This window comes from Capricornis sumatraensis, chromosome 3 (genome assembly GCF_032405125.1).
Source record: "Capricornis sumatraensis isolate serow.1 chromosome 3, serow.2, whole genome shotgun sequence".
NCBI classification, from domain to species: Eukaryota; Metazoa; Chordata; class Mammalia; order Artiodactyla; family Bovidae; genus Capricornis; species Capricornis sumatraensis.
Window position 1 is genome coordinate 129,295,654 of NC_091071.1, and position 24,507 is coordinate 129,320,160.

Consider the following 24,507-nt stretch of genomic DNA (forward strand, 5'->3'; position numbering starts at 1 on the left):
TGCCCAAGAGAAACATCTTGCTGTGCTGGCAAGTCTCAGACAGCCACAGCTTTTCTCCAATTGGTTTTGGAACTCTTGAAACTCTCTCTGCAATGAAATACTGTTCAGCATTGTTAGAACATATTATTGTCATTAAACATTTAGGGAGTGATTTAATTAACTGTGCAACTCCCATGCCAATATACGTTTGTCTTAGCTCAGTTGGTAAAGAATCCACCTGCAATGCAAGAGACCCCGGTTTGATTCCTGGGTCAGGAAAATCTGCTGGAGAAGGGAAAGGCTACCCACTCCAGTATTCTGACCTGGAGAATTCCATGGACTGTATTGTCCATGGGGTCGCAGAGTCAGACATGACTGAGCGACTTGCACTTTCAGTTTCAGAAACACTCATTAAAACTAGTATGAGAACTGTGTCTTGATTCCCTGAGAAATGGTAGAACTCACACTTTGCTCACTAGAAGAGAAAAAATGTCTCTGTTCAGTCTGTGACAAAAAAATATTTCCAAGGGGAAAACCCTGGGCTTGATTTCACTAATATGGCACACTGCAATGACTGGTAGCATATTGTAGTTATGAGAAAGTCTGAAGTACCATCAGCATAATCTGCCTTCCCCCGGGATGACAACTCCTCAACTGCCTCGTGTAATTAACCAAAATCTAGAAATCAAAAAAACATTTGCCAAAGCCTGTAGGGAGAGAAATTCCTTTAATTTATATTGAGTATATGCTAGAACAAAATATAAAAATTTTAAATAAAAATGGGATCAATATTACTGACTTTTCCTTCTGCCTCAGGCTCCCATATGGCTCTGCAAGGCACTGTTACTGATGCTGTCCTTACAAAATTTTGATATTTTGTCCATCATTAGTTTTTGCCTTGATTTTGATTTCTTTAAAAAAATATTGCACTGAAATATTAATTTTGATCATTGAGTCTTTTGAACCCTATAAATAATGCATCTGAGGGAAGTCCCTCATTTGCTTAACCCTGGATCCACCCCTGGTTAGAAGGGAATATCTCATTTTTATTGTACTCTTTTTCTAACAGAACTTCTAGACACCTTAGCCATCTTACCCACACCCATGAGCAGCTGAATGATACAGAGACCAGAGGAGAGAGATGGAGCTGGCCAACTTCTTGTCAAGCAGAAGGTCTCTGACGATCATCTTACCTCTCGGTGCCAAATTGGGTTAGTGGTGTTACTGATGATAGTAGACCTCCTCTCCTGCCCATGGTGGGCACAGGTGGGGAAACTGCTCTTCTTCCCTGGCTGAATGGACATCTTAAGATAAGGGTCAGGATTGAAGAACATCCCTTTCTTTAGCCCAACTGCCCTAAGGTCTTTAAAGAAACAAAGAGAGGAGGAAGAAGGGAAGGAAAGAGAGAGGGAGAGGAAAGGGACAGAAGATAACAGATTCATATACTCTGATTAGAACAAGCAGATCAATGGCATTTCATTCTTAAATAATTACACAGGAAACTCTAAACAGAAAAACAGAAAAACTCTAATTCAGCAAAACAAATCACTCTATGATTGCTTAGATAAGTAAGGGCAAGTAGGTTATGACTAACTCCAGCAAAGGGTCCTCTAACAGGCTGCAGAATGAAGCCAAACTTGTATCACCACCTTATATACCTCAAATGACTTTCCTGGGTACCATTTTGATTCTAATGTGTGCAGCTTCACCACCTTTTTCTATGTAGCTTGGCAACCAGCACTTCACACAATGTCTTAAGAGAAATCCTTAGTAAATACTGTATTTAAAAAGAAAACCAGTATGTCCTTTCATGAGATAAAAGTGAATCTTCTACATAAATATACAAAATGTAAAGACTTGAGTTTAATTGGGGATGAAACTTCAGAGCACACATTCAGCTGTACCATATATAAAATGCCACATATATTCCACAAATGAATGTTAGATGAAAAAGAGACCAGAAATATTTCTAAAATTTGATTGATATCTGCTATATTAAATAACTGTGAGGTTATTTTTTCAGTTGCCTGTTAAGTAAGTTAAATATTTGTTAAAAGTCCCATAACTCATTTTAGACTCACCAGTTGTTATTTCACACAATGTGAGCTGCTAAAATTTCTGGCTAACGTCTGGTTAGTGAAGAGACTGACACTTTTTAAAATGGTCAAGCTACAGGATGCAAAAATGTCAGGAAATAAAGCTGGCTTCACAGGATCCCCAATGCCTTTCTGAGAATATCAGTTAGGATAAGGCTGGCTTGAGAGCTAAGTGCTCTTGAAAGCTTGTGGAGAATAGACAGTTTTTAGGTAACTTTATACAGTTATGATCAGTGTAGGGAAGTTCTGACCACTGATTCAGAAAAAGAATTCTGTGGATAGGCTCTGAACCCCCAAAGACCTTGTGTGTGTGTGCTAAGTTGCTTCAGTGACATCTGATGCTTTGCGACGCTATGGACTGTAGTCTGCTGGATTCCTATGTCCATGGGATTCTCCAGGCAAGAATACTGGAGTGGGTTGCCATGCCCTTCTCCAGAGGATTTTCCCAGCCCAAGGATCAAACCCAGATCTCCTGCACTGCAGGTAAATTCTTCACCATTTGAGCTACCGAGGAAGCCCTCGGGGGATGTCTCCTGCATTGACAGGTGGGTTCTTGACCACTGAGCCACCTAGGAAGCCCCTCAGAGACCTCTGAATGACCCGAATCAGCTGGGGAAGAAACCCTATAGAGTAACTTCACATTTTTTAAAAGGTCACCAGGGTCATCCTACTCAAGTTCACCATTCCTGAAATACAAAGCCTTTCTCAGAAGGACAGAATTGGCCTGGGGTTGCCCATAGCATCATATTCTCTAAGGAGTGCTCCCTGGAAGAAGTTTACCAATGGCAAAAAAAAAAAACAAAAAACAAAAAACTTGCGGCCTAGATAACATGTGATGAAAACAGACCAGAACTGTTTAATGTCTCATAACTGGCAGCAGAGGGAGGCAGTCTAACACGTCAGAAAAGATTGAAAGACTCAACCAAGAGGACCTTATGTTAAGAACACTGCATGGAAGATAGTAAGATCTTTGATCTAAAAGCCCATGGGAGCAGGGAAAGATTGAGCAAATAACTAGACAGCCACTTCAGAGAAGCTGCTGTAATCTCATTAGCCTCATGGATCCCATCTCTGGCAAGTCCTACAATGGAATCATTATTAATACAGCACTTGTATCTTACTGTCAATTTAATAATGGTACATGTTTTCACTTGGTTTTATTTGGTAACTTTGAGAAAAAATACAATTTGAATATTTTCTTATCCTTATTGTTGGGCTTGCCTCAGACTCAAAGACAAAGGAATGATATTCTTTAGCTGTTAAAGGAATTTTTACTTCTCAAGAAGGGATTTCTTTGCAGTAAACAAGTACATGTACAGAAATGGCTGTCATGAAGTCTGACAGAGCTAAATTATTCATGCAAAACACTCCTTTGAAAACACAGCATCCACCAGAAGATTAAGCCACAGCGATGAAAGATGTCACTGTTAACCTTTTTCTACAAGAGACACTATACAAATAAGTCTTCATTAATAAACATAATAAACCACCAGTTATTTGTAGCCTAATTATACAGTTCACTTTATCCATATCTTGACTTCCTCTTTTATGTTTTACATATTTTATTGCTCATAAATATGCATAAAAGGTATGACAGGTTAAATATCTTTAACTTCTTACTTGGAGAAGAGGTTTAAGACTTTCATCAGAAAACAGTTTTTGCTTTATCTGTAGAGTTCAATTATTTGTGTTCCTACTTATTCACAGATAATCAAGAGCAGAATATTTGCAGAAAGATATTCTACAGAGCTTAAATGCTCTCCATAAATACTGTCATCCACTGTCAATATGCTACACCAGATGAATTATTTAGAATTACCATTGTAAAATTGCTTCCATCTTCTATACTTTTTAGACATTTCTGTATATTATCTGCAAATACTTGATCACACGGTAGGAAATAAAACAGATTTTAGATAGCCAGCCTTCATGTGTACTGTGGTGGATGTTGTAAAAAGTTGTATATAAAGAAAAAGCATCTGGCTATACCCCAAAGCTTATTTTCTGCTTTTCAGGAAAATGTCTTGGGATTTTTAGCTCTCATCTGGTCATTCTCGAATGGTGGGTTAATTAACATCCCCTCTGCGGTCAAAATCAATATGTGTGAGTCATGTTCACAAAAATATTGATCACTTGAAAGCTTAGAGCAATTATTCTAAAATAAGAAAACTGTGGTATGGGCAAACTAAGTTTTCTGGGCCATGGAGGTTTGTGAAGCTGTTCCTCATCTGTAAAGGAAGGATTCATTTTTGTTCCTGCAACCCACCTGCACCCCTCCCCTAGAACCCTTAAGCACAGGTAGCCAACTGAAATATATTCAAAAGGAAGACAGATAAGGGGGGTGATGAGTTTATCACAGGCTGTGGTATACTTAGATTTTTAAAACCCTGAGGATTCCAATGAAAATATATCTATTGGTCAAATTTTAACTATTTATTGAATAATAAAATAATAGAATAGCCTCTGAGATTTACCAGAGAACCAATGCAAAAAGGTAGTTAGAGTAAGTAACTTCATATGGGGAGGAGAAGGAACATGCTAGATCAGAAATGGATACTACAATGGCCTTGGGCCAGTAATGGACTAACACATGAGCTTCCATCATACATGATAATCATGCCTCCATGGATGCATGTTTTCAAGATCAGCCTCCTAACTTTCACTATTAAAAATGTCAATTTTCATGAATAACATTTTCTGCAGTGAAGAAAAAGTGAATCTATTGATAATTTAAATTTCAGAAGTACTACACCAATGGAAAAAAATGAAAACATCTTATGGTGAGAGATATCTGTTAGAATTTATCTTACATGTGCTTCAGTACAGTTGTCTGTTTCAAAAGTCCATTTCAAATATTGATTTCCTTAATCAGTAGTCATATATGGATGTGAGAGTTGGACTATAAAGAAAGCTGCTGCTGCTGCTGCTGCTGCACACTGAAGAACTGATGCTTTTGAACTGTGGTGTTAGAGAAAACACTTGAGAGTCCCTTAGACTGCAAGGAGATCCAACCAGTTCATCCAAAAGGAAATCAGTCCTGACTATTCACTGGAAGGAATGATGCTGAAACTGAAACTCCAATACTTTGGCTACCTGAAGAACTAACTCATTTGAAAAGACCCTGATGCTGGGAAAGATTGAAGGCTGGAGGAGAAGGGGATGACAGAGGATGAGATGGTTGGATGGCATCACCAACTTGATGGACATGAGTTTGGGTAAGCTCCAGGAGTTGGTGATGGACAGGGAAGCCTGGCGTACTGCAGTCCATGGGGTCACAAAGAGTTGGACACGACTAAGCAACTGAACTGAACTGAGAGTTCGCTTCACCTTTGTTGTTGTTGCACAATTGCTAAGTTGTGTCCTACTCTTTGCAAACCCATGCACTGCAGCACACCAGGCTCCCTTGTCCTCCACTATCTTCTGGAGTTTGCTCAAATTCATGTCCACTGAATCAGTGATACTATATAACCATCTCATCCTCTGCCACACAATTCTCCTTTTGTGTTCAGTCTTCTAGCATCAAGGTCTTTTCAGCTGTTAGAATCAGGTGGCCAAAGTACTGGCGCTTCAGCTTCAGCAACAGTCCTTCCAATGAATACTAAATGTTGATTTCCTTTAGGATTGCCTGGTTTGCTTCTGCAGTCCAGAAAAAAATCAGGAGTATTCTCTAGCAACACAATTCAAAAGCATTCATTTTTTGGTGCTCAGTCCTCTTTATGGTCCAACTTTCAAATGATGACAGGAAAAACCATAGCTTTACCTATACAGACTTTTGTCAGCAAATTGACATCCCTTCTTTTTAGTATGTTAGTTATAACTTTCCTTCCAAGGAGAAAGCATCTTTTAATTTCATGGCTGCAGTCACAGTCCACAGTCATTTTGGTGATCAAGAAAATAAAATCTGTCACTGGTTCCACTTTACCCCCATCTATTTGACATGAAGTGATGGGACTAGGGGTAGGATTGTCTTCATGACCCAGATAATCATGATGGTGTGATCACTCACCTAGAGCCAGATATCCTGGAATGCAAAGTCAATTGGACTTTAGGAAGCATCACTATGAACAAGGCTAGTGGAGGTGATGGAATTCCAGTTGAGTTATTTCAAATCCTAAATGATGATGCTGTTAAAGTGCTGCACTCAATATGTCAGCAAATTGGGAAAACAAGCAGTGGCCACAGGACTGGAAAAGGTCAGGTTTCATTCCAATTCCAAAGAAAGGCAATGCCAAAGAATGCTCAAATTACTGTACAATTGCACTCATCTCACATGCTAGCAAAGTCATGCTCAAAATTCTCCAAGCCGGGCTTCAACAGTACATGAACTGTGACCTTTCAGATGTTTAAGATGGAATTAGAAAAGGCAGAGGAACCAGAGATCAAATCGTGAACACCCACTGGATCATTGAAAAAGCAAGAAAGTTCCAGAAAAACATCTATTTCTGCTTTATTGACTATGCCAAAGTCTTCGGCTGTGTGGATCAAAACAAACTGTGGAAAATTCTGAAAGAGATGGGAATACCAGACCACCTGACCTGCCTCCTGAGAAATCTGTATGCAGGTCAAGAAGCAACAGTTAGAACCAGACATGGAACAGACTGGTTTCAAATCAGGAAAGGAGGATGTCAAGGCTGTTTATTGTCATCCTGCTTATTTAACTTATATGCAGAGTACATCATGAGAAACGCTGGGCTGGAAGAAGCACAAGCTGGAAGCAAGATTGTAGGGAGAAATATCAATAACCTCAGATATGCAGATGACACCACCCTTATGGCAGAAAGTGAAGAAGAACTAAAGAGTCTCTTGATGAAAGTGAAAGAGGACAGTGAAAAAGTTGGCTTAAAGCTCAGCATTCAGAAAACTAAGATTATAGCATCTGGTCCCATCACTTCATGGCAAATAGATGGAGAAACAGTGGAAACAGTGGCAGACTTTATTTTTTGGGGCTCCAAAATCACTGCAGATGATGACTGCAGCCATGAAATTAAAAGATGCTTACTCCTTGGAAGAAAAGTTATGACCAACCTAGACAGCATATTAGAAAGCAGAGACATTACTTTGCCAACAAAGGTCTATCTAGTGAAAGCTAGGGTTTTTCCAGTGGTCATGTATGGATGTGAGAGTTGGACTATGAAGAAAGCTGAGAACCGAAGAATTGATGCTTTTGAATTGTGGTGTTGGAAAAGACTCTTGAGAGTCCCTTGGACTACAAGGAGAACCAACCAGTCCATCCTAAAGGAAATCAGTCCTGAATATTCATTGGAAGGACTGATACTGAAGCTGAAACTCCAATGCTTTGGCACCTGATGCAAAGAACTTACTCATTCAGGGAAAAGAGCCTGATGCTGGGAAAGACTGAAGGCAGGAAGAGAAGGGGATGACAGAGGATGAGATGGTTGGAGATGGCATCACTGCCTCAACGGACATGAGTTTGAGTAAACTCCAGGAGTTGATGATGAACAGGGAGGCCTGGCATGCTGCAGTCCATGGGGCCACAAAGAGTCAGACATGACTGAGCGACTGAACTGAACTGATGGGACTAGATGCCATGATCATAGTTTTTTGAGTGTTGAGTTTCAACCCAGCTTTTTCCTCTCTTCTCTTTCATCAAAAGGTTCTTCAGTTTTTCTTCATTTCCTGCCATAAGAATGGTGTTATCTGCACACTTGAGGATGTTCATATTTCTCCCAGCAATCTGAATTCCATCTTGTGACTCATCCAGCTCGGTATTTTGAATGATGTACTCTGTATATAAGTTAAATAAGCAGGGTGACAATATATAGCCTTGTCATACTCCTTCCCCAATTTGGAACCAGTCCATTTTTCTATGTCTGGTTTTAACTGTTGCTTCTTTACCTGCATACAGGTTTCCTAGGAGACAGGTTAGGTGGTCTAGTATTCCCATCTTTTAAAGAATTTTCCAGTTTCTTGTGATCCATATAGTCAAAGGCTTTAGCATAGTCAGTGAAGCAGAAATAGATGATTTTCTAGAACTCCCTTGCTTTCTCCATGATCCATGAATGTTGGCAAGTTGAACTCTGGTTCCTCTGTCTTTTTGAAACCCAGGTTGTACATCTGGTTCATGCATTGCTGAAGCCTAGCTTGAAGGATTTTGAGTGGAACCTTGCTAGCATGTGAAAGGAGTGCAATTGTATGCTACTTCATACAGTCTTTGGCATTGCCCTTCTTTGGGATTGCAATGAAAACTTTTCCAGTCCTGTGGCCACTGCTGAATTTTCCAAATTTGTTGACATAATGAGAGTGCAGGATTTTAACAGCATCATCTTTTAGGATTTGAAATAGCTCAACTGGAATTCCATCATCTCCACTAGATTTGTTTGCAGTAATGCTTCCTAAGGCCCATTTGTCTTCACACTCCAGGATCTCCAGCTTTAGGTGAGTGCCCACACTATCATGGTTATCTGTGTCATTAGGACCTTTCTTGTATAATTCATTTGTGTATTCTTGCAACCTCTTCTTCATCTCTTCTGCCTCTGTTAGGTGCTTGCTGTTTCTGTCCTTTATTGTGCCCATCTTTGCATGAAATGTTCCCTTGGTACTTCCAATTTTCTTGAAGAGATCACTAGTCCTTCCCATTATGCTGTTTTCCTTTACTTATTTGCATTGTTCATTTACGAAGGCCTTCATGTCTCTCTTTGATATTCTCGGGAACTCTGCATTCAGTTGGGTGTATCTTTCCCTTTCTCCCTTGTCTTTTGCTTTTCTTCTTTCCTCAGCTATTTGTAAAGTCTGCTTAGACAACCACTTTGTCTTTTTGCATTTCTTTTTCTTTGAGATGGTTTTGGTCACTGCCACCTGTACAATGTTACACACATGCATCCATGGTTCTCTGGGCACTTTGTTTACCGGATCTAATCCCTTGAATCTGTCTGTCACCTCCACTGTATAATAAGGGATTTGATCTAGTTCATACCTGAGTAGCCTAGTCGTTTTCCCTACTTTCTACAATTTAAGCCTGAATTTTGCAATAAGGAGCTTAAGATCGAAGGCACAGTCAGCTCAAGGTCTTGTTTTTGCTGACTGTTTAGAGCTTCTCCAACTTCAGCTGCAAAGAACATAAATATCTCATTTCGGTATTGACCATCTGGTGATATCCATGTGTAGAGTTGTCTCTTGGGTGGCTGGAAAAGGGTGTTTGTTATGATCAGCATGTTTTCTTGACAAAACTCTGTTAGCCTTTGCCCTGGTTCCTTTTGTACTCCAAGCCCAAACTTTCCTGTTTTTCCAGATATCTCCTAACTTTTGCATTCCAATCCCCTATGATGAAAAGGACATCTTTCTTTGGTGTTAGTTCTAGAAGGTCTTGTAGATCTTCATAACTGGTCAACTTCAACTTCTTTGGCATCAGTGGTTGGGGCACAGACTTGAATTACTGTGATGTTGAATATTTTGACTTGGAAACGAACTGAGATCATGCTGTTGTTCTTGCAGTTGCACCCAAGTACTGCATTTTGAACTCTTTTGTTGACCATGAGGGTTACTCCATTTCTTCTAAGGGATTCTTGCCCACAGTAGTAGATATAATGGTCATCTGAATTAAATTTGCCCGTTCCCATCCACTTTAATTCACTGAGTCCTAAGATGTTGATGTTCACTCTTGCCATCTCTTGCCTGACTATGCCCGATTTACCTTGATTCATGGATCTAACATTCCAGCTTCCTGTGCAATATTGTTCTTTACAGCATCAGACTTTACTTTCACTACCAGACACATCCTCAACTGAGAACCATTTCTGCTTTGTCCCCCGCCATTTCATTCTTTTTTTTTTTTTTCCTATTTATTTTTTTTTTATTAAATTTTAAAATCTTTAATTCTTACATGTGTTCCCAAACATGAAACCCCCTCCCACCTCCCTCCCCATAACATCTCTGTGGGTCATCCCCATGCACCAGCCCCAATCATGCTGTATCCTGCGTCAGACATAGACTGGCGATTCAATTCTTACATGATAGTATACATGATAGAATGCCATTCTCCCAAATCATCCCGCCCTCTCCCTCTCTCTCTGAGTCCAAAAGTCCGTTATACACAGCTGTGTCTTTTTTCCTGTCTTGCATACAGGGTCGTCATTGCCATCTTTCTAAATTCCATATATATGTGTTAGTATACTGTATTGGTGTTTTTCTTTCTGGCTTACTTCACTCTGTATAATCGGTTCCAGTTTCATCCATCTCATCAGAACTGATTCAAATGAATTCTTTTTAACGGCTGAGTAATACTCCATTATGTATATGTACCAAAGCTTCCTTATCCATTCATCTGCTGATGGACATCTAGGTTGTTTCCATGTCCTGGCTATTATAAACAGTGCTGCGATGAACATTGGGGTACATGTGTCTCTTTCAATTCTGGTTTCCTCGGTGTGTATACCCAGCAGTGGGATTGCTGGGTCATAAGGTAGTTCTATTTGCAATTTTTTAAGGAATCTCCACACTGTTCTCCATAGTGGCTGTACTAGTTTGCATTCCCACCAACAGTGTAGGAGGGTTCCCTTTTCTCCACACCCTCTCCAGCATTTGTTGCTTGCAGATTTTTGGATCGCAGCCATTCTGACTGGTGTGAAGTGGTACCTCATTGTGGTTTTGATTTGCATTTCTCTGATAATGAGTGATGTTGAGCATCTTTTCATGTGTTTGTTAGCCATCCGTATGTCTTCTTTGGAGAAATGTCTATTTAGTTCTTTGGCCCATTTTTTGATTGGGTCGTTTATTTTTCTGGAATTGAGCTGCATAAGTTGCTTGTATATTTTTGAGATTAGTTGTTTGTCAGTTGCTTCATTTGCTATTATTTTCTCCCATTCAGAAGGCTGTCTTTTCACCTTGCTTATAGTTTCCTTTGTTGTGCAGAAGCTTTTAATTTTAATTAGATCCCATTTGTTTATTTTTGCTTTTATTTCCAGAATTCTGGGAGGTGGATCATAGAGGATCCTGCTGTGATGTATGTCTGAGAGTGTTTTGCCTATATTCTCCTCTAGGAGTTTTATAGTTTCTGGTCTTACATTTAGATCTTTAATCCATTTTGAGTTTATTTTTGTGTGCGGTGTTAGAAAGTGATCTAGTTTCATTCTTTTACAAGTGGTTGACCAGTTTTCCCAGCACCACTTGTTAAAGAGATTGTCTTTACTCCATTGTATATTCTTGCCTCCTTTGTCAAAGATAAGGTGTCCATATGTGTGTGGATTTATCTCTGGGCTTTCTATTTTGTTCCATTGATCTATATGTCTGTCTTTGTGCCAGTACCATACTGTTTTGATGACTGTGGCTTTGTAGTAGAGCCTGAAGTCAGGCAAGTTGATTCCTCCAGTTCCATTCTTCTTTCTCAAGATTGCTTTGGCTATTCGAGGTTTTTTGTATTTCCATACAAATCTTGAAATTATTTGTTCTAGTTCTGTGAAAAATATGGCTGGTAGCTTGATAGGGATTGCGTTGAATTTGTAAATTGCTTTGGGTAGTATACTCATTTTCACTATATTGATTCTTCCGATCCATGAACATGGTATATTTCTCCATCTATTAGTGTCCTCTTTGATTTCTTTCATCAGTGTTTTATAGTTTTCTATATATAGGTCTTTAGTTTCTTTGGGTAGATATATTCCTAAGTATTTTATTCTTTTTGTTGCAATGGTGAATGGAATTGTTTCCTTAATTTCTTTTTCTACTTTCTCATTATTAGTGTATAGGAATGCAAGGGATTTCTGTGTGTTGATTTTATATCCTGCAACTTTACTATATTCATTGATGAGCTCTAGTAATTTTCTGGTGGAGTCTTTAGGGTTTTCCATGTAGAGGATCATGTCATCTGCAAACAGTGAGAGTTTTACTTCTTCTTTTCCAATTTGGATTCCTTTTATTTCTTTTTCTGCTCTGATTGCTGTGGCCAAAACTTCCAGAACTATGTTGAATAGTAGCGGTGAAAGTGGACACCCTTGTCTTGTTCCTGACTTTAGGGGAAATGCTTTCAATTTTTCACCATTAAGGATAATGTTTGCTGTGGGTTTGTCATATATAGCTTTTATTATGTTGAGGTATGTTCCTTCTATTCCTGCTTTCTGGAGAGTTTTTATCATAAATGGATGTTGAATTTTGTCAAAGGCCTTCTCTGCATCTATTGAGATAATCATATGGTTTTTATTTTTCAATTTGTTAATGTGGTGAATTACATTGATTGATTTGCGGATATTGAAGAATCCTTGCATCCCTGGGATAAAGCCCACTTGGTCATGGTGTATGATCTTTTTAATATGTTGTTGGATTCTGATTGCTAGAATTTTGTTGAGGATTTTTGCATCTATGTTCATCAGTGATATTGGCCTGTAGTTTTCTTTTTTTGTGACATCTTTGTCAGGTTTTGGTATTAGGGTGATGGTGGCCTCATAGAATGAGTTTGGAAGTTTACCTTCCTCTGCGATTTTCTGGAAGAGTTTGAGTAGGATAGGTGTTAGCTCTTCTCGAAATTTTTGGTAGAATTCAGCTGTGAAGCCGTCTGGACCTGGGCTTTTGTTTGCTGGAAGATTTCTGATTACAGTTTCAATTTCCGTGCTGGTGATGGGTCTGTTAAGATTTTCTATTTCTTCCTGGTTCAGTTTTGGAAAATTGTACTTTTCTAAGAATTTGTCCATTTCTTCCACATTGTCCATTTTATTGGCATACAACTGCTGATAGTAGTCTCTTATGATCTTTTGTATTTCTGTGTCATCTGTTGTGATCTCTCCATTTTCATTTCTAATTTTATTGATTTGATTTTTCTCTCTTTGCTTCTTGATGAGTCTGGCTAGTGGTTTGTCAATTTTATTTATCCTTTCAAAGAACCAGCTTTTGGCCTTGTTGATTTTTGCTATGGTCTCTTTTGTTTCTTTAGCATTTATTTCTGCCCTAATTTTTAAGATTTCTTTCCTTCTACTAACTCTGGGGTTCTCCAATTCTTCCTTTTCTAGTTGCTTTAGTTGTAGAGTTAGGTTATTTATTTGACTTTTTTCTTGTTTCTTGAGGTATGCCTGTATTGCTATGAACTTTCCTCTTAGCACTGCTTTTATAGTGTCCCACAGGTTTTGGGTTGTTGTGTTTTCATTTTCATTAGTTTCTACGCATATTTTGATTTCTTTTTTGATTTCTTCTGTGATTTGTTGGTTATTCAGAAGTGTGTTGTTCAACCTCCATATGTTGGAATTTTTAGTAGTTTTTCTCCTGTAATTGAGATCTAATCTTAATGCATTATGGTCAGAAAAGATGCTTGGAATGATTTCGATTTTTTTGAATTTATCAAGTTTAGATTTATGGCCCAGGATGTGATCTATCCTGGAGAAGGTTCCATGAGCACTTGAAAAAAAGGTGAAATTCATTGTTTTGGGGTGAAATGTCCTATAGATATCAATTAGGTCTAATTGATCTAATGTATCATTTAAAGTTTGCGTTTCTTTGTTAATTTTCTGTTTAGTTGATCTGTCCATAGGTGTGAGTGGGGTATTAAAGTCTCCCACTATTATTGTGTTATTGTTGATTTCCCCTTTCATACTTGTTAGCATTTGTCTTACATATTGCGGTGCTCCTATATTGGGTGCATATATATTTATAATTGTTATATCTTCTTCTTGGATTGATCCTTTGATCATTATGTAGTGGCCTTCTTTGTCTCTTTTCACAGCCTTTGTTTTAAAGTCTATTTTATCAGATATGAGTATTGCCACTCCTGCTTTCTTTTGGTCTCTATTTGCGTGGTATATCTTATTCCAGCCCTTCACTTTCAGTCTATATGTGTCCCTTGTTTTGAGGTGGGTCTCTTGTAAGCAACATATAGAGGGGTCTTGTTTTTGTATCCATTCGGCCAGTCTTTGCCTTTTGGTTGGGGTGTTCAACCCATTTACGTTTAAGGTAATTATTGATAAGTATGGTCCCGTTACCATTTACTTTATTGTTTTGGGTTCGGGTTTATACACCCTTTTCGGTTTCCTGTCTAGAGAATATCCTTTAGAATTTGTTGGAGAGCTGGTTTGGTGGTGCTGAATTCTCTCAGCTTTTGCTTGTCTGTAAAGCTTTTGATTTCTCCTTCGTATTTGAATGAGATCCTTGCTGGGTACAGTAATCTGGGCTGTAGGTTATTGTCTTTCATCACTTTAAGTATGTCTTGCCATTCCCTCCTGGCCTGAAGAGTTTCTATTGAAAGATCAGCTGTTATCCTTATGGGAATCCCCTTGTGTGTTATTTGTTGTTTTTCCCTTGCTGCTTTTAATATTTGTTCTTTGTGTTTGACCTTTGTTAATTTAATTAATATGTGTCTTGGGGTGTTTCGCCTTGGGTTTATCCTATTTGGAACTCTCTGTGTTTCTTGGACTTGGGTGATTATTTCCTTCCCCATTTTAGGGAAGTTTTCAACTATTATCTCCTCAAGGATTTTCTCATGATCTTTCTTTCTGTCTTCTTCTTCTGGGACTCCTATAATTCGAATGTTGGAGCGTTTCATATTGTCCTGGAGGTCTCTGAGATTGTCCTCGTTTCTTTTAATTCGTATTTCTTGTTTCCTCTCTGATTCATTTATTTCTACCATTCTATCTTCTATTTCACTAATCCTATCTTCTGCCTCCGTTATTCTACTATTTGTTGCCTCCAGAGTGTTTCTGATCTCATTTATTGCATTATTCATTATATTTTGACTCTTTTTTATTTCTTCTAGGTCCTTGTTAAACCTTTCTTGCATCTTCTCAATCCTTGTCTCTAGGCTATTTATCTGTGATTCCATTTTGATTTCAAGATTTTGGATCATTTTCACTATCAATATTCGGAATTCCTTCTCAGGTAGATTCCCTACTTCTTCCTCTTTTGTTTGGTTTGGTGGGCAACTCTCCTGTTCCTTTACCTGCTGAGTATTCCTCTGTCTCTTCATCTTGGTTATATTGCTGCGTTTGGGGTGGTCTTTTTATATTCTGGTGATTTGTGGAGTTCTCTTTATTATGGAGCTTCCTCACTGTGGGTGGGGTTCTATCAGTGGCTTGTCAAGGTTTCCTGGTTAGGGAGGCTTATCTTGGAGTTCCGGTGGGTGGAGCTGGGTTTCTTCTCTCTGGAGTGCAGTGGAGTGACCAGTGATGGGTTATGAGACATCAAAGGTTTTGGAATAATTTTGAGCTGCCTGTATATTCAAGCTCAGGGGAGTGTTCCTGTGTTGCTGGAGAATTTGAGTGATATGTCTTGTTTTGGAACTTGTTGGCCCTTGGGTGGAGCTTGGTTTCAGTGTAAGTATGAAGGCATTTGATGAGCTCCTATTGCTTAATGTTCCCTGAATTCAAGAGTTCTCTAATGTTTTCAGGTTTTGTATTTAAGCCTCCTGCTTCTGGTCTTCAGTTTTTACAGTAGCCTCTAGACTTCTCCATCTATACAGCACCGATGATAAAACATCTAGGTTAAAGATGAAAAGTTTCTCCACATTGAGGGACACTCAGAGAGGTTCACTGAGTTACAAGGAGAAGAGAAGATGGAGGGGGTAGTTAGAGGTAACTGGAATGAGATGCGGTGAGATCAAAAGAGGAGAGAGCAAGCTAGGCAGTAGTCACTTCCTTATGTGCGCTCTATAGTCTGGCCCGCTCAGGTATTTACGGAGTTATACAGGGAAGAGGAGAGGGAGGAAGTAGACAGAGGTGACCAGGAGGATAAGAGAGAGGAATGAGAAGGAGAGAGACAAATCCTGCCAGTAACCAGTTCCTTAGGTGTTCTCCACTGTCTGGAACACACAGAGATTCACAGAGTTGGATAGAGAAGAGATGGGGGAGAAAAGAGACAGAGGCCACCTGGTGGAGAAAAAGGAGAGTCTATAGGAGAAGAGAGTGGTCAAGCCAGTAATCTCGCTCTCAGGTAAACTTGGGTCGTGAAGTTTGGGTTTTTAAATGAACATAATTGACAACAAAAACCTAAGAGCAAAGGTTAAAAATCTAGAGTAGAGGTTGGATTTTCAAAAATACAATATTAAAGAAAAGAAGCAGAAGGAAAACGCAGGAAAGAAAGAAAGAAAAAAAAAAAAACAACCAAGAATTATTAAAAAAAAAAACAAGCAAACAAAAAAAAACAAAACAAACAAACAAACAAAAACCCCACCAACAACCATCCAAAGGCTATATATGGTGTTTGCCTTAAAAAAAAAAAAAAGTCTTTTTTTTTTAAAAAATAGTAATAATAGGTTATAGTAATAAAAATTAGAGGAGAAATAGAAGATTTAACAATAAAAAAAAAAGGTTAGGAAAAAAAAAAGAGAAAAAAAAAAAGAAAGAAAAAAAAAAAAAAGGAATGATTTTTAAAATAGTAAAAATATATCTGGCTCTTCTCTGATGTTTTGGGCCGTGTGGGATCACTTCCAAGGTGGTTCCCTCTGTTTAACTTCTTCCGTTTGCTGGTTTTTCAGGCTCACTAGTTCAGTCGCGCTGTGGGGAGGGGGAATGCCGCAAACTAATAGCGCTGTCGTGTGCTCTCAGTGTCACAGCCCCGCTTGACCTGTCCCTTCTCGCGGCGCACAAACCGCTCCGGCTCTACGATGCACAGCCGGGAACCGTCTGGGGCTGGCCCTAGGCTGCGTGCACTTCCCGGTCCAAGCCGCTCATGTTTGGCGCTCAGGCAGCCCTCAGAGGCACAGATTCGGCTGGGACTGCGCTTTGTGCCCTTCCCAATTCCGAGTAGCTCAGGAGTTTGGCGAGCGTGATCGCCGCGGCTTGTCACCTTTTCTGTCGCTGCTGCTCAACTTTCTGGGTGGACCGCTGGCGTCCCCCGTGAGGCAGATTGTGACTGTCCAGCACCCCCAGAAGTCTTAGCAAAGAAGCCCGCTTGCAGTTAGGTAAGTAAAGTCTCTCCGGGTCTGCAATTGCCCCTTTCCAGTCCTTACGGCTCTGGCTGCCTGTCCCCGGCGGGGGATGGTCTGCAGCCGGCTTTTTCCATTCCGTCCTTTGTTCTGTGCTCGGTCCTGGCGGCGTCTTATGTTCGAGCTTTTCGTGCCGTAGCTATCACACAGTCTGGTTTGCTAGCGCAAGTTAGATCGTTCTGGTTGCGCGTGGGGCGTTCCTGCCCGATTCTTACAAAGCACTGCAGCCCGCGCCTCCCGCGCGTCCCTGCCCTGCCCCCACTTCCCAATGGCGGATGCAGGCGTCTGTGCTGCTTCTCCGCTGGGGGAGTTACTGTTGGGCTTGTAATCTCTTGGTTTTAATTATTTCTTTATTTTTCCTTCCTGTTATGTTGCCCTCTGGGTTTCCAAGACTCGCCACAGACTCGGCAGGGAGAGTGTTTCCTGGTGTTTGGAAACCTCTCTTCTTAAAATTCCCTTCCCGGGACGGGCTTCCCTTCCCGGGACGGAGTTCCCTCCCCACCTCCTTTGTCTCCTTTTTCGTCGTTTATATTTTTCCCTACCTGTTTTTGAAGACAATGGTCTGCTTTTCTGGTTGCCTGCTGTCCTCTGCCAGCCTACAGAGGTTGTTTTGTGGAGTTTGCTCAGCGTTGAAATGTTCTTTTGAGGAATTAGTGAGGGAGAGAGTGGTCTTCCCGTCCTATTCCTCCGCCATCTTTATGCTCCTCCCCCATTTCATTCTTTATTGAGCTCTTAGTAATTGCCATCCTCTCTTCTCCAGTAGCATATTGGACATCTTATGACCTTGGGGCAGGGGGACTCATCATCCAGTGTTGTATCTTTTTGTCTTTTCATTCTGTCCATGGAGTTCTCATGGCAAGAATACTGGAGTAGGTTTCCGTTTCCTCTTCCAGTGGACCACATTTTGTCAAAGCTCTTCACTATGACCCACACATCTTTGGTGGCCCTGCACAGCATGGCTCATAGCTTCATTTCACAAGCCCTTTTGCCACAAGCCTGTGATCCGTGAAGGGGATTCTTGACCTTTTATTTTATTATTTTTTTATTTTTTAATATAAATTTATTTATTTTAATTGGAGATTAATTACTTTACAATATTGTATTGGTTTTGCCATACATCAACATGTATCCACCACAGGGCCACAGCAATCAGAGCAGAAAAAGAAATAAAAGGAATTCAAATTGGAAAAGAAGAAGTAAAATTCTCACTGTTTGCAGATGACATGATCCTCTATAGAGAAAACCCTAAAGACTCCACCAGAAAATTACTAGAGCTAATCAATGAATATAGTAAAGTTGTGGGATATAAAATCAACACACAGAAATCCCTTGCATTCCTATACACTAATAATGAGAAAATAGAAAGAGAAATTAAGGAAACAATTCCATTCACTATTGCAATGAAAATAATAAAATACTTAGGAATATATCTACCTAAAAAAACTAAAGAGCTATATATAGAAAACTATAAAACACTGGTGAAAGAAATCAAAGAGGACACTAATAGATGGAGAAATATACCATGTTCATGGATCAGAAGAATCAATATAGTGAAAATGACTATACTACCAAAAGCAATTTATAGATTCTTAACCTTTTAAAAACTGCCAATTTTTTTTAAAGCATTGGCTTTCAAACTTCTTTTGACAGTGACATCTGTATGAAATCCATTATACTGAAACTCATTTTACACATATACATGTGTGTATATTTTTTGTGTGAAGATTTTCAGTTTGTAGAAACTGGTGTTCTATGAAAAACATTTCCCTTTGGTGTTTAAACTCTAATTTTTTTCTATTCTTTTTTAAATTGCTTCCTGGTGGCTCAGAGGTTAAAGCGTCTGCCTGCAATGTGGGAGAACTGGGTTCAATCCCTAGGTAGGGAAGATCCCCTGGAGAAGAAAATGGCAACCCACTTCAGTATTCTTGCCTGGAAAATCCCATGGGTGGAGGAGCCTGGTGGGCTACAGTTCACGGGGTCGCAAAGAGTTGGACATGACTGAGCAACTTCACTTTCACTTTTAATTGCTAGTTTCAACTAAATTAGCTTCCTTATAAACCACAAATGAATTCCAACTCACAAGCTGAAAAGGAGTGCTTTAGTTGTATGATAAATATACAACAATCAGAATGTTTTACTAACTAGAAAATAAACAATAAAATATTGTTTTCTTAATTTTCCAATATTTATATGTATTTCTCCATAGAAACAGGAGTATCTCTTGGGGTTTTTTTATTCCTTGTCTCTAAATTTCTCCTTTCTCTAAATGAGGTAAGCACAAATTGTTTTCAATTATCAAAGTTCTATAGTGGGATTAGCACATATTGCATTACAGTTTTTCTTAAGTAACAGTCTTTTTATCACCAGAAAACTTCCTAGAAGAAATAATTTCTGAATATATACCAATAATTTAATTTTACCTTGGTAAGAAATATGCTTGAATTTCCAGAAATAAATATTACCAAAAAATACTTTGCATATCATATTTAAGAGACTACAGAAAGAAACAACTGTTTCTAAGTTTGAATTGCACAGTTGCAAACTGGACATAGTGTTTAAAGATATCCTTACCTGACAAAGTAAAGCTAACAAGCTTCCGAGAATGCTGATTTCCTGAAGCCCCTCCTTCCATGCCTTCTGCCCCCATCTGCAGAGAAAAAAACACATATCTGAAGTTTCAAAGGAATATAATACCTTCCTGCTGCTAAGTTGCTAAGTCACGTCAGTCGTGTCCAACTCTATGTGACCCCATAGACGGAAGCTCACAAGGCTCCCCCGCCCCTGGGATTCTCCAGGCAAGAACACTGGAGTGGGTTGCCATTTCCTTCTCCAATGTATGAAAGTGAAAATTGAAAGTGAAGTCATTCAGTCATGTCCAACTCTTAGCGACCCCATGGACTGCAGCCCACCAGGCTCCTCTGTCCATGGGATTTTCTAGGCAAGAGTACTGGAGTGGGTTGCCATTACCTTCCTAGGGAACCACATATATTTGCAAATATGATGATTTTTGTATCAAACATGTATTGTAGTACATGACTTCATTTGCTATAAAACTTGACATCAACACACAAAAGCAAATTCTCAAAAGATGACAGAAAAGGTCATACCTAAATTTAATCTTTACCCAAAATGTAACCAACATAAACTTTTAAATTCCCTGGGATAGGAATCAAGCTACTTTATGTCTTTTTATTTCTTTGTTAAGAATATAGTTGATATGTAGTAAATGTACTTATATTGCTATCATAGTATTAAAACATGCCCTTAAGTTAAAAATCAAACATCAAATTTCTTCCAATTAGGAAAACCTAGAATAAACTAAACAGGTGATTTATATCAAATTCATTTATATACAGGTAGAATTATCTCCTCCTGCTAAATATTTCTGAGTGACTATGTAGATCTCCCATCATAGGCTCCTATTTTATTATGCTACTGGCATATGACACACCCTATTACAATTAGCAACAATAAGAACTTGCAACCCTATTGTATTATTATCGCATTGTAAAGCTTTTCCTAAAAGCTTCTGAGTAAGTTATATCTCACTCATTTATAGACCATGGAGCAGATTAAGTCTTTCTCTCAATTCATGTATAATTAGTGCTCAACTCATGGTTTAAAAAAAAAAAGGAAAAAATTTTTTAGGAAAAAAATGTTTTGTGGTTCTTTAAAATAGAAATCTGCAATACTGTAAGAAACAGAACTGAAGGCAGAATATATTTTGAATAGTTAAGAAATAGAAACCACATTTTAATTCTGAAGGTTAGATTAAACCCTTCCATCTTATCTTTGTGGCACTCCCCACCTCCTTTAAAAATCATACATTACCAAGAAATATAACTTTCACTAATCTAAGCAAAGTTGAGGAACTTGAAACTAAATTCCATTCAAATAATGAAAAATAGATTTCTTCTTTCTCTGTGCTTTATGTACTTAGTCACTCAGTCTTTTCCAACTCCTTGTGATCACATAGACTGTAGCCTGCCAGGCTCCTCTGTCCATGGGATATCCCAAGCAAGAATACTGGAGTGGGTTGCCATTCCCTTCTCCAGGGATCAAACCCAGGTCTTCTGCACTATAGATAGATTCTTTACCGTCTGAGCCACCAGGGAAGCTTCAAGTATAATTAAAAACTCTCCACCCTTCTAGGTAATTCTAGCCAGTTAGTTTTACCTCTGACTTTCTTTCTCTTTTCTGGGGGGGCGGGGCTGTGGTGGGTCTTCCTTGTGGCCACAGGCTTCTCCTGTTGGGGAGCATAGGCTCTAGAGCTCATGGGCTCAGCAGTTGTGACTCGTGGGATCTTAGTTCCCCAACCACGGATTGAACCTGCATCCTCTCCATTGGAAGGCAGATTCTCAAACCCTGGACCACCAGGGAAGTCCCTCATGACTACTGTCTGTACCTTAGTCAAGACTATCCTGTATGACACTTAACTACTTCCTGATTCACATGTCATTTGTAATAGACTAGAGTACTATCCAGACATATTTCCTTCATTCCATCCAATTGCAAATAGTCTTGAAAGAAGTAACTGAGAGACTCTACAGGGAAGGAAATGAGCTTCCATCCTAATCATATGGTCTCCTTTATTGCATATCCTTTTGGAATGAATCAAGATTTTTTTAAAAAATTGTGTCTTCTCTGTCATGTGTACTTTGACATCATTTTCATTCATCAGAGTACACAGTGATGTACACAGTGAAATCCTTCACTTCAGGAACAAATAAAAGCAACCATCACTCACTATCATGCATTGTTTCAATAGAATTAATAATGTTGCTTATGAGCTTTCCTGGGTTAAATCTATGAAGGGAGTTTATTTAAAATCCTCTCTCTAAACACAGTTCAGATGTGTTTATTATTACTGATGTCACTATATGTGGTGGTCAGCTTTGATCTTTCCTGGCTTCATTGTCATGAATGATAAAGTTGAATTCTCCGAGTATTAGCTCATATGAGCATTCGCCAGAGTCCTGGTAAAGGATACTGTTTGCCTATGAATTATGTGAGAATTATTTCATATTAGCCTTTTGCCAGACAGGGAAGATATTTAACAGGAGAATTCGAGGGCATTTTCCTTAGTTTCAATAACATCTTAAAACATTTTGAGTAGGCATTGAATGATGAGACTATGAATCTTTTCAGAGTCCCATTGATCTCACTTGGCATGAAAAAACATCATGTTTTCAGAGGGGGCACATCTCCCTGGGCAGTGTGGTCCATTTGAGGGAAGGCCATGATTTGTGAGATGCCGGGAGCCAGCGTCAGGAACTCCACCCATGGCAAAGGTCATGAAGAAGGAGGCGCAGCATACGCAAAGGCAGGATCGAGCCTCAGGAAACCCCCCATTCCCGAGCATCTACCCCCCCAAACCAGAGTCTGCCTACTTTACTGCTTTATGCTCTCACCTATACCTCTGACTTTATGGGGGGCTGTCCCCCACCACCTCTCTCGGAGAAGGAGTTAACCTACAGCTCCAGTTAATAAAAATTCCTGGGTGTGACAAGAGTGTTTCAACTTACAAACTCCTCTGAAGGTTCTCTAGCCTGCCTGAACAGGTTCATCCGGCCACATGTGATTGTTTACAGCCTTCCAACCGTGAGAGGCATGAGATGTTTTAAACTTTCTAAAGACAGCTTCTTTGGGGAAGTTAGAAATTACTAGCATAGTGGGTTGACTAGGAATTATATTGATGAAGGGTTTTTCATTTATTGGGCCAATGTTTGCTGCTAAATCCCCTGCCCTTATACACGTTAATGAATATATAACTAGCATATAGGAGAAATAAGTATTAACCTTTAAGATTAATCATGTTAAACCTTAGGCTAAGTAAATTCCTTTCTTAATTGTAACCCACTACAACCTCACCCTATAGGAATGCAACTTTATCTGGTACCTTTGGAGGGTGGTGCCTCCGAAGATTTTAAGAAAAAATCACCCCTGGAAAAAATAAGTTTTCTGGTTAACTGACCGTTATCAGAAAGGGCCATAAAATGTCAGCAGGCCTCATGGCCGGAAGATGATGTAAAACCCCTAAGACCTTTGTATATATTTATATGAAGCACCTGATTTTGATAAAGGTCAGGTCTGCTGACCCTGCGTGACTCTGTATTCATCCCTATGTATAACAAAAAGTATATAAGTGAACCTGAAAAATAAAGAAAACGGACCAGTTCCTGGAAAGACTGGTTTCCCCTGTGTGGTCTTTTCTCATTCTCTTCTTTTCTGGCTGAATTCCCATCTGGATCATGGAGGCTCACCATGTCTACTTACTTGCCCTGGCTTCTAAGACCCACGTGAGAGGGAGCTCAAGGTGGGGAACCCTCTGCTATTCAAGCGGGCGCCGGTGGCCTATGTAGATGGTGCAAATTCCTTGTCTTAGAGTTTTATTGGTTTTCCACGTAAACCAAGTTATTCAGCCTCTTTTTCTCCACTACTATTTCCTACTACACTATCCTTTTCTAATCTCTCTTTATATTTCTAATTAAATAGCTTTTTCCTAGGACGCCGACTCCATCTCCCCTTCAAATTACCCTGGATCCACCGGGGCCGGACCCCGGCAAGTAAGATGCCTAGCACAGGAGGGACATATGTTGCTGTGTCTGTCTCAGTTGTAGTCCACACTACCTTGCTATTCACCACTTTGTAGTCCAGCAGTGTGGGGATGGTGAAGGCAGGAAAAAGCAGACAGCAATGCTGTCTGGCCAGTTTGATGCTGTCTTTGCTCTATTTAACCTGGGAATGATGAGTCAGATGGATATAACACAATATAATAAACCACAGATGCTTGCTGAGAGCCAATCAACCTCCCAATTTTAGGGCCACCAAGAATTAAAATGTGGTTTCTACCGCCCAACTATTCTTTGTATCTGATTGTGGAATAATCATACTGAAAGGGGTTTGTGAATATTAATGTTGTCAGTCAATCACAATACCTACACACAGGTCATATACCTAGGTGACCATCATGCTGTCATAGAAACCCAGTGCTCAGCCCACAATGAAATGCCCAATGGCACAGCCTCTCAGTAATGGATACAGAACCAACATCTCAAGCGTGGTCAGAAATCTATTGACCACCAATTCCATTAGTCAGTCTTCGAACCAAAATGTTCTATTATCATTGTGAGTGTTGTATCTGTGAATCTTTTAAGCTGGTCTAAAATCTGTCTGAACCAAATTAATTATCTCCAACTGTCCACAGGCTTTGACAGAATAATCTCAATGCAAAATCAATGAAATGAGATCAATGCTCACCAGGCTGTAAGCTCCCCCTGCCATCAGTGATATCTGATCATGGAAATTGCTCAAGTCTAAGAAAATCTGAATCCAGAAAGTCATGTTTGGAAGCTATTATTTAATTTCACACACAGTTAAGCTTTCAAAAGTTTTATTATATGCAGCCCCACTTTTCCAGTTTTGTAATTTTTTGAGAATATTAATTACAGCGTGTTCCAGTGCTTATTACTATGTGACATGACTACAGATTTTCTAGTCAACAATTGTTATTCTCTCTGTGAACCTTCAAAGTCTTATATAGTAAATGTGGGTTATTTTTAATGTTCTATACTTTGT

At 39.3% G+C, this 24,507-nt stretch overlaps 1 protein-coding gene across 1 annotated transcript in view; it reads right to left on the bottom strand.

Moving 5' to 3' along the window:
* The window catches only part of HECW2 (HECT, C2 and WW domain containing E3 ubiquitin protein ligase 2), a 257,351-nt gene that overhangs the window by 124,426 nt on the left and 108,418 nt on the right, over positions 1–24,507 (bottom strand). Inside the window, exons 4-5 of the mRNA XM_068967790.1 lie at positions 19,501–19,576; positions 1,173–1,342 (exon numbers count right to left, since the gene is read on the bottom strand). Coding sequence (XP_068823891.1) covers positions 1,173–1,342; positions 19,501–19,576 — 246 coding nt within the window. The remainder of the gene's footprint in view (positions 1–1,172; positions 1,343–19,500; positions 19,577–24,507) is intronic.